General features: G+C 41.2%; 1 protein-coding gene across 1 annotated transcript; it reads left to right on the top strand.

Moving 5' to 3' along the window:
* The first annotated feature begins 49 nt into the window (after window positions 1–49).
* On the top strand, window positions 50–9,632 carry slc5a6b (solute carrier family 5 member 6). The gene is made up of 17 exons (XM_061082505.1): window positions 50–78; window positions 246–294; window positions 3,184–3,636; window positions 3,718–3,783; window positions 4,177–4,228; window positions 4,311–4,378; window positions 4,781–4,935; window positions 5,282–5,422; window positions 6,018–6,147; window positions 6,387–6,475; window positions 7,040–7,152; window positions 7,413–7,483; window positions 7,588–7,674; window positions 8,086–8,255; window positions 8,330–8,436; window positions 8,510–8,631; window positions 8,994–9,632. The coding sequence occupies exons 3-17, from the start codon at window positions 3,289–3,291 to the stop codon at window positions 9,138–9,140; spliced, it is 1,866 nt and encodes a 621-aa protein (XP_060938488.1). The 5' UTR covers window positions 50–78; window positions 246–294; window positions 3,184–3,288; the 3' UTR covers window positions 9,141–9,632.
* Window positions 9,633–10,949: the final 1,317 nt, after the last annotated feature.

The following is a 10,949-nucleotide window of genomic DNA, read 5'->3' on the forward strand; positions in this document are numbered from 1 at the left end:
CGCCTACACTTTTAACCTCGTCCCGGAAGTAGATTCAAAACAGCCTGATCACGTGGAATCGTGAGCTGCGATGAGGCGGTGGGTTTATTTCAGACTTCACGAACACAACTTACGACCCAGAACACTTAAGAGCTCTTTAAGTACAAAGTTCAGTTAGTGTTTTATTTCCTGATCCCGCTTTTACTGTTGGAAATGTTCAGTCGAGTAGTTGTGAAATAACGTTGCTTCTCTTGAACACACCCCAGTAAGCAGCATGGTGCCCCAGTCTGGTCACAGCGGTGCTGACATGTAAAGGTGAGTCTGTCCCGTTAAAACTCACCAAACTCCTTTAGCCAACATGATCAGTGTTGGGGAGTAACGGAATACATGTAACGGCGTTACGTATTTAGAATACAAATTATGAGTAACTGTATTCCGTTACAGTTACAAATTAAATAGATGGTATTCAGAATACAGTTACATTGTTGAAATCAGTGGATTACATGACGGTACTTCTCTGTTTCACGAGTTTATTCACTCTCTCGTAAATCCACCGGAGGCAAAGCCCCCAGGAAGCAGCTGGAGACCAGGGCTGCAGTAAGAGCGCCCGGCCCCCGGCGGCGTGAAGAAGCCTCACCGCGACCGGCTCGGGACCGTTACAGGCCCGGGACCGAGGCTCTGAGAGAGTTCGGTCGCTACCAGAAATCTACGGAGCTGCTGATCCGCAAGCTGCCCTTCCAGCGCCTGGTGAGAGAAGACCGACCTGCGCTCCCAGAGCTCCGCTGTCATGGCTCAGCAGGAGACCAGCGAGGCACGCCGGGTTCACACCGGACGCTGAAGCGCCGGGCAGCGCTAATAATATCACCCGTTGACCCAGTAGTATAAAAGCATATGGTCACTTGTTGCTCCAACATTAACTGCAACAGCGTCCCAATTTAATGTCATCCATCTTCAAGAACTTCTCCGCTGTTTGCTCCGTTCAATGTCGGGTGTCGAGGGTAAATTACGTATTCTCCACTCAAGCCAATGGGGAGGCCCCCCCCTCTCTTTTTATCTTTATGACTGCTTGTGTGTCTGTATGGAGGGGCAGAGGGGGGCATGTAATAATGTGATTGGTAATATTGGTAAAATTAAAACTCCAGGACAACAGAAGGGGAATTTAAACTATGGGATCCATACTTTATCATTTATATCATATAAAATATGTCATCAATATCGTTTAAAATCATTTTTCAGTGTGTTTCCTGGAGCGATACGGTCGCGTCAAGCGCAAACAAAAATAGACTCGACGCCGAAACGATCGCTGCACGACGCGAGGCAGCCTTGCTGTGGCGCTGCACTTCAGCCTCCGTTGGGACCGGCACAGAGATGGGAGAGGATGGGAGCCGGACATCCAGCTGCCCCGCCGCATCGGCGGAGAGAGAGTTTAAACTGCTGCTGCTCCACTGACTATAACAACGCCGCAATCATACACTTAAAAAAATGCAATACAAACCGGAAGTATTCCAAGTATTCAGAATACGTTACTCAGATTAGTTAATGTAATGGAATACGTTACAGATTACATTTTTGGGCATGTATTCTGTATTCTGTAACGAAATACATTTTGAAAGTATCCTTCCCAACACTGAACATGATGTTATGTTGATTACGTTTTATTGTCTACTTGTTCAGTTGCAGTATTGCAGCTGTTACTATTCATGTGTTATTCATTGCTATTACAGTTTATTGTGACCTTACTGTTATTAGTGGTTTGTTTATATCTGGGTTGATCAGTGTATTGACACATCAGTCAATAAGCAACGAATTTGATAAGTCATTTATTAATCAATCATTCTTTGGCTTCTCAAATGTCTGGATTTTCTCTGTTTCTCTCTTTTATATTGTGGTAAATTCAATTTCTCTGGGACATATTTTGGTGATCAGACAAAATCAAAACTTTGTGGCTGTCACTGATGCTTGATAACCGTTAATTGAGAAACCGAGATTTATTATGATATAATCATTAGCTGTCTTAATTGTTGCCATTATGGGACATTCTCCTAATTATTTTCTTTATTTCCTTGTTTTTTCTATGACATTGGAATTGTTGTGCAATCTTAGCAATCATCATTTCCCACAGATGGTAGTCATCTCTTTCGTATTTTTCTATGATACAAAATTACAAACATCACATAAATGTAAGAAGCTAGAAAATGCTCATCTTTGACATTGTGGTTTGAAAAGTGTCTCAAAACAATTTCTTGAGTAAACAAGTTAATATTTGTGTACCACCCTCTTGTTTTATTTATCTATATCAGGCCGGCTCTAATAAAATCTGTTCACACTTTTTCCTCACTTTAGTTTTTGTCCCCGATAATAAATCTAGTGTTTAATAGCTGATATCTCAGGTTATTAGGTGCAACTAGGTAAAGCTAACACAACATCATCATCCAATCAATCTAATACCACAGCCCCTTAATACATAGTTTTTTTAGCCAGCTTACTATTTGCCTTATTTGACCCATTATGTTTCATAAGTGTGATTTTACAAATGCAAAAAAAACCAAATGAGTATTACTACGTAATCTGGGGGGAAACAAACTTAAAAACATTTGTCCACAACGCTTGTTGACCTGTAAAATGCACAAAGATCCTGCTGTTTGTCTTTTGGGTTCCGTACACACGACCACAGCAGGAGTAACTGGATACTTGACCTTCAACCTTCAACATTTCCAAAGCAACGCTCAGTAGAGTAGGGGGGCGGCTGTTGACACATGGTTGTTTGACCTTGATTTCTCCCATTTCACAGACAGAAGGTTGTCTCGTGTAACACAAACAGGTCAGTTTAGTTGACGGTGAAGAAATCTTCCGTCTGGGAATGAAAAAATGTGAAAAAAACAGCTCGGGGGAATCCAGCGTGTGAGGGCCTGATTCTTTAGCCAACTAAAGCAGCAGGTGTCAGTTGATTCAATCGAGAATCAACAAAAAATTATTCAGAAGTTATATTCATCAGTTTATTGTTTTGAAGAATCTTCCAATCAAAATGATAAAATTCAACAGTTCCAGCATCCATTCAAATATGTTATGTTGATTTTAAACACTTCTATGATTCGTAAAATAAATTTCCATCTGCTGCTATTCTCTCGCAAAGGATTCAGGCTGCAAATAGCAATAATTTTCTATTGGTCCGATCAGTTGAATCAGGGTTGTGTCTTTCTCCAGGGCTGGACCCTCCTGATGGGTGTGGACGAAGACGCTTCTTATCCGTCTGACTCGTGACTGCGGGAGGAAGAAAGCTTCTCCAGCTGCAGCCAGGAGACGATCACAATGGACCCCTCAGACCACAAGTACTTCACGGTGGTGGACTATGTGGTGTTTGCCGTCTTGCTCGCCGCCTCCATGGGCATCGGCCTGTACTACGCTCTGTCCGGTGGCCGTCAGCGCACCACACAGGAGTTCCTGATGGCAGACAGGAACATGCACTGTCTTCCTGTTTCCCTGTCGCTCATCGCCTCGTTCCAGTCCGCCGTGGCGATAATCGGCGTGCCGGCGGAGATCTACACCCACGGGACTCAGTACTGGTTCATCGGCTGTGCCTACTTTCTGGGTCTTCTCATTCCAGCTCAAGTTTACATTCCAGTGTTCTACAGACTGCGGCTCTTCAGCACTTACGAGGTTTAAACTTGAATTTTTCCTGTTGTATTGTTTTTTTCCAGATTAGTTTTTTTCTGAATGACTGACATTTTGTTCCCACAGTATCTAGAAATGCGCTTCAGTAAAGCAGTGCGTATCTGTGGAACTTTGACCTTCATCTGTCAAATGGTGAGTTCAGTACCAGTACCTCAGTTCAGTGTATTTGTTGGCAACAAGCTTTTAATAAATATAACAGATGGCAAAAACACCGAATTATAACATTGATAAAGAAACTGAATCAGTCATGTCTGAGGTAAAAGGAACTTGTTGTTATAACTTGTTTGTTGCAGCTATAAAGAAACTATACAAGGGTAAAAATGACATGTTGTTGTTTAACTGTGTGCAGCAGGAGCAGTTACCTTAAGACAGAGCAAAGCAAATAAGCATATTTTTGTTTAACATATTGTTATCGCTCTGAAGTAATCGGGTGGATTGATGCATCTATTTATTGGTTTCAGAATCTTCAATATTATACCTTTGTAAATTCGATCTATAACTTACATTTGATTTGCTTTGCTGCAGGTTATCTATATGGGAGTCTGTGTGTATACTCCTGCCTTTGCACTAAATGCAGGTAAGAAAAATACATTTTCTCTGACTCATGAAATCTGAACGGAAGAGATTTCATGTGCGACTGTGTCTGTGTTTTCTCTCAGTTACTGGGTTTGAATTGTGGGGAACAGTGCTGGCCACTGGGCTCGTGTGCACGTTGTACACAACCATGGTGAGTTATTATCACAAAGCCAGATGTTCTGACTTTTCAATGTTCTCGATTTATTTTCTGTCATCATCATCAGTGCTCATTCAGGACTCGTTCACTAAGATTAATTCGCTCTTCTGTTGAATTTGTGTACAATGTTGTGATTGTTGACAGCTTAGGACAAACTTTATCACACAAACAAATAAGTCACCATTCAAAATCACATAAAATTTCATTTAATATTGTCAAAATACAATACTTCTCATCACAAAAAGGTAGTGACCCTACAAAACTGGGTTATGAATCATTTGTAGAGAAAAGTCTACAGTTAAAAGATGTTATGTATTAATATAAAGTGTAAATACAGTATTTAGTGTTTTAATGTTTGCATGTATCAGAGTCATGTGTCCTCTGTGTTCCTGACAGGGTGGTTTGAAGGCTGTCATCTGGACAGACGTCTTTCAGACGCTTGTGATGTTCGCGGGGCAGCTGGCTGTCATCGTGGTCGGGGTGCAGAAGTCTGGAGGAGTGTCGGAAGTTTGGAGGAAAGTCTGGGAGGGAAACCGCATCTCTGGTCTCGAGTAAGTCATCATCAATCAGTTCATGGATGTTTCGCCACTAAACCTTTAGTCCTCCACTGAGTGGCGCAGCAAAAACTACATTATCCTTTGTTATGAAAGTTCTCTGGAAGCTGGGGAAAGGAGAACTCACGAAGTGGTGCCTCTCTGTCTGGGGCATCTGAGCTAGATGTGAAAGTCCGTCAACGTAGACACAACTATGTACTGTTGGTTGGTTCTTTATCTATAACCTGACCTTGGGTTCGGCTTGGAGAGAGAGGGGTGTATCTGTGTATTCCATTTGATTTAAAGCTTTCTTCTGAATTGTTAAAGTTGTGTCTTTGTGTTGTGTTGTCCCTCTTGTTTTCAGTCTGAACCCCGATCCTACAGAGAGACACACGTTCTGGACTCTGGGGGTCGGCGGGATCTTCCTCATGCTGTCCCTGTACGGAGTGAACCAGACTCAGGTGCAGAGATATCTCAGCTCGCGCACAGAGAAGGAGGCTGTCAGGTACCCGGACTGTAGCCTTTCAACGTTTCTGTAGATTTAGAATACAGATTTTGATATTAAAGCAAATCATACATTAAAACCAACACACTGAAAAAGAAAGTCAAAAGTCAAAAACTCTGTTGGCTTTTGTTTGAACAGTTATCAGGTAGAACGGGTAGATTATGTAAAGTTTCCAGTTATCTACATGACATTTATTGTTCCTTTGCATCATGAGTCACCCTTATCTATATAGTTGCTACTAAATAAGTACAGAGATGTTCCTGTGTTCCTGATGATGTCACAGCCTTTACCGATGGCAACAACACCTGTGTTTTGGACGCCGATGAGATTCACATGCGTGTCACCGTGCCCTTACACTGACCGTGGTGACCCCCTGACTTTTCTTATAGCACAATGATATTTTTGGTTCACAGGGAAATATATCTGTGACTATTTGAGAAACTATAATGAAGTTGCAATTATTCAATGTCCTAAGCAGCGACTGTAAATTCCAATAACTCAAAATGATCACTCTTGCCCCATCATCTGGTCGAAATCTTTATTCACTACTTTGATTCAGGAGTAAATACCTGTAAATCCACTTTCTTCTGTGCAGGTCCTGCTACATGGTGTTTCCCTCCTTGCAGCTGGCTCTGGCTCTCAGCTGCGTGATGGGCCTTGTCATGTTTGCATGTTACTGTGGTGAAGATCACTCCGACAAACAGGCCTCCCACTCCACAGATGCGGTGAGTTTTAGTTTTCCCACCAACTTATCGTTGTTTTCCATCTATTTTTTTGCTTATCTTCTGGGAAATGAGGAAATGATATTTGATATAGTTTGTTTGCAAATAATAGGCTTAACAGCAAATCCACAGCCGTTAGACCATTTGCATTTTCTAGGGATTGTATTTTTCTGTGGTTACTCACATCCATGCAAAACCAACTGAAGTTTCCAGGAAATTGTGTAATGGGGTATTTCCCGCAGATGGTGTTATACTTTGTGATGGACATGCTGCAGGGTCTGCCTGGCCTGCCCGGACTGTTTGTTGCTTGTCTATTCAGTGCAGCTCTCAGGTACGACGCTCAACACAGTTTTATTTTCAGTTCTATTTTGGGGCAGTTGTGATTTAACATAAGATTAAACCCAATTGGTCTCAGACGCCCTGAGCCTCCTGTTCAAAACAACATAAGAGCGTCAAAGTTTGGTTGTTTCCCTTTTACCCAAACCAGGAAAGATGCCAGTTGCACAGGCAGCTATTAAATGGTCAAATTTAATATTTCACGATTCATTTCACTCTTGATGGAGTTGTAGAAATCCCTGACGAGGTTTCACTTGAGTAAAAGTCATCGTTTACACTATGTTTTGTTAACCTTATTTAAACATTTTAATATCTTTATTTGATACTTACTGAAAGTAATGCAGTCTAATACAGAATATATCCTGCACCATAATTTAAACATTATAACCTTCATGAACCTTCAGAATTTACTACAGGACTGATGTATTAGACATTAGTTTTAGCTTGGTGTTCCTCATAATCTGCCAACTCGGTGTCCAATACACAAATTTAAAATACTTTGATGATTTGATGAAGAGGTCCTCTAATAATAAGTCTTATCTTTTGTTTCCCCCTGCAGCACAATCTCCTCGGCCTTCAACTCTTTGGCCACTGTGACGATGGAAGACCTCATCAAACCACATTTTCCAGCCATGACGGAGGCCAGAGCGATCCTGCTGTCCAAAGCCTTAGGTGAGCTCTCTGAAGCTGGTAGCTGGTGGGCGGGTACATCACATGTCACTCAGGGACGTAGCTGCTTTACGGAACAAAGGCCGGGAACGCCAACACATTTTCCTCAAAGTCTTTTGGAGGAGAGAATAACCCTTTTGCTACAGACTTTGGCCTTTTTCTTTAACTTAGCAGAGCTTTTACATGCACAGAAAAACAAGCCTTTATAGCTGAATGATAAATGAAAGTTTTACTCTATTGTTTTTACTTGTCTCCTCAATAAGCTATGTCCTATGGGCTGCTGTGTCTGGCAATGGCCTATCTCACCCACCTGATGGGTGATTCAGTTCTACAGGTAAGCTCACAGGTTGTACGAACAAATAATAAACAACTCTTCTCACTAAGTTTGCACTGAATATTCTTATAAGTGTTTTTATTGTTTTGACGTTTGAACTCCAGGTGGCTTTAAAAATCTTCGGGATGGTCGGGGGTCCTATTCTGGGTGTGTTCTCTCTCGGGATGTTTTTCCCCTGGGCCAACTCCACTGTAAGTTCCACATCCCAATGAGATCTGGCTTGAGGGAATATACAGTATCATCTTGTTTTATTAATGTTCTGCTTACTTTGGTCAAAATGATCTTGACATAAATCATCACTGCTAAATAATCAGATCTTATAATTACCAAAATACTCTAATAATTGGTTTTTAAAACCTTATAATAAAGCTGTGGCCTTAACTGCGCTGCTGTCCTTTATCTGCATTTGAGAAGGTGAGATAACCAGAGATGAGATTTTCTGGAGCGTCTCAGCAGGCTCCACAAACATGTGGAGTAAGGTTGAGCTCCCAAATGGTGTTTCCCTGCATCTTGTTTGGATGGGATCGTACAGAAACAACTCTGATGTTGGAAGCCACTGGCTAGACTGTTGACATCATCATTGGTTTTGCTGTTATCTCCAGGGAGCCTTGGCAGGTCTGGGCGCCGGTCTCTCCGTGGCTTTGTGGGTCGGCATCGGGAGCATCTTCACTCGTAGCCCCAGCACGAGGCCGCTGCCGCCTAACTGCAGAGGGGACCTGCTGTCAGACAACCTGACTGCTGTCATTCAGACTGCAATCAGCAGCAATCTGAGGTATAGATTACACTGTGTGAGTGTGTGTTTATTGTGGTCATATCCCAACTTAATCATCTCTCTCCGTTCCTCAGCCGACCCTCTGGATTGAAGAGGTTTTATTCACTGTCCTACATGTGGTACAGTGCGTTTAACTGCTTCACAGTCATTGTGATAGGCCTGGTCATCAGCTTTCTCACAGGTAGGCAAGTTTTTTACATTTACACTTGCTCTTCAGAACGTTTAAGTCTGACTTTAAAATGTTTTCTCTTCAGGTCCTATGAAAGAGGAGGATGTGACACCAGGCACAGTCTTTCCCTTGATGGGGAAACTGCTGTGTTTTCTACCTGAACACCTGAAAAAGAAGCTGTGCTGTGTGACTCCACTGGGACAGACGGTGAGACAAAATGACAGAATGAGCAATTCCCATTTTCCCATCTATATTAGCCTCAGGTCGTGTCTGTAGTTCTGTCGGCTACTGAATCAATTCCTGATCAATATGAGATTTTGATTGTTCCTTTATTGTTAATAGAAATTTATCGGAAAATTTCTTTTTTTTGCACCATATTCCGATATTTTTATTGACTTTGGCCTTTTGACCTTTGTCAGATCAGCTCTACACACACACACAACTGCGCACACTGTTTCTGGCTAAGCTGACGTGAAGTGAAATCATTTGTCGTTGTAGAATTGTAGTGTTTTACGTCCTGGCTGTGAATAGTGTAAATCAATTATTTAATGTGTCCCTTATACTTGCAGCTCTCGTCACAACAAACGCAGCCTCCGCAGTCCAAAGAAAGTAACGGATCGGCCTCACGACAAGAGGACGGAGCACCTCAGGAAGAGATGGAGAGCTTTCTTCCGGATGCTCAAACGCCTTACGTGGAGCATGAAACAGCCGTGTGATGAAGTCTCTCGTGTGTCGGGTTAGAAAACCTCCTCGGACAGAGCACGTGGCCAAACAACACAATCGTATACTGTTGAATTCATGGTTAGAGATTGAGATTTGCACTGTGCTAATGCTTCTGCGCGCTGAAAGCTAAACAATGTTTAGTCGGAAGTTGTATTTGAAAAATCGACTGGCCTCTTCATGGGTTTCATAAAAGACGTACGATCGTGCAGCTGAGCCTCAGAGGTTGACTCATAATCACATGTTTGATTTTCATACCGTATCTGTGGATCCTCAGGTGAACGATCACTGTTTCACAAGCTGTTGGGTCCAAACATGTAAATATGCTGCTGTCTGAGAATAAACATCCAGTGAACTTTATATCAACAGAAATGTTTTATAGCTGGATTTTCTACTGCACATACTTGACTGTTGTTCAGCACTACTGCAGCTTCATGAATGTTATTAAAAAAAACGTTTCTGAGAAAGAATAAAGATTTTGTATTTAATATTTTCATGGTTTTTGCTCTTTTTGTGAGAAAAGCTTTTTTACTGTCATGGCTCACTTGCATATGTAATGACCTGAGTCGAGTTATATGTTCCTAAATAAGTCATAATGAACTCTTCAACAAACGCACAAACATAAAGTCTATTATATCAAATAAATAGATACTTCAGGAGTTCATGTTTATTTATTACATGGTCCTTCCATCATTTAAATATTCAAATATTTTGTAATAAAGGTTGTGTTGTGACGAATACCAGCAGTAAATTTGCATCAGTGGTGCCTTGCATAAGCACTCACCTCCCTTTGAACTCTTCCCATTTTTTACTGTTACGAACTGGATTTCAAATAGACTAAAACAAACTTTTTCCGATTTTATCAATACAACAGGCATAGTACTTTGAAGGTGCAAAATACCTTTTATTGTAACACAAACAATAATGAAGGCGCCATACAATGTACAGCAAATGTGCTGGAAATAAACCTTCAACTTGATTTCTGCAGCCTTTTAGTTTCATGAGTTTATGAAAAGAAACACTGGCTAATATAGCTGATAAGCCATCTTCACATCGCAAACACCATGTGTCTGTCTCATTTTTTGAAAGTCAAATGAGTCCTGAATAACATCCCTATTTTGCATGACCAGAGGCAGTAACAGTTTATAGTTTCAGTTTTTAACTGTGCTCATGTAAAGTGACTGTGGTCTTGTGTTCTGTACTTCCCTGAGAGCGGCTGCGGCAGCATCAGCTCAGATTCTTCATCCTGAGATGCTGCTGTGATGGTTCAGTAATACAACCCAAGGAAAACAGGCAAGTATTCACAATTGTCTTGTTGTTCTGCTACCTTATAAACCTCCACTACTGTGTTATACATGTTTTGTATACTGCCTTTTAATGCTAAATAGGGAGACTAATTAAAACAAGGACTATTTCATGTGCTTGATATATTTGTTTGTGCTTAGATTGTGTTTTTAATGTTCTTCATCCTTCATGTAGGTAAATGGTGAGGACAAAAGGTTCAAGACTATTAACTACTAAACTGAACATTATCAACTTCATATAAGTAGAATTAATGGATTTGGATGTATATACCTAATAAAGTGGTCATGGAGTGTCTCTCATCAGTCATCTTGTTCACCAGAGGCCATTTCAAATGATTTGATTTCGGTTATTTATTATTTGCAGGAACATGAACAAGATGTGGGGCTTTATATTTCTCTATATCCTGGGGCTAAACATTTCTCAGGTTGGTCAGTAACACAGGATTCTTCCTAAATTTCAACTGCAACATAAAATGACATTAACATTAATGTTCTTATTTC

This window comes from Limanda limanda, chromosome 12 (genome assembly GCF_963576545.1).
Source record: "Limanda limanda chromosome 12, fLimLim1.1, whole genome shotgun sequence".
NCBI classification, from domain to species: Eukaryota; Metazoa; Chordata; class Actinopteri; order Pleuronectiformes; family Pleuronectidae; genus Limanda; species Limanda limanda.

What these genes read in the sequence shown, in the direction of transcription:
- slc5a6b (XM_061082505.1), top strand. Translation starts at nt 3,289, where the DNA reads ATGGACCCCTCAGACCACAAGTACTTCACGGTGGTGGACTATGTGGTG. An exon ending in GCAATCAGCAGCAATCTGAG is followed by an intron (nt 8,256 to 8,329) that starts GTATAGATTACA and finishes TCCGTTCCTCAG; the next exon opens with CCGACCCTCTGGATTGAAGA. An exon ending in GGTCATCAGCTTTCTCACAG is followed by an intron (nt 8,437 to 8,509) that starts GTAGGCAAGTTT and finishes TTTTCTCTTCAG; the next exon opens with GTCCTATGAAAGAGGAGGAT.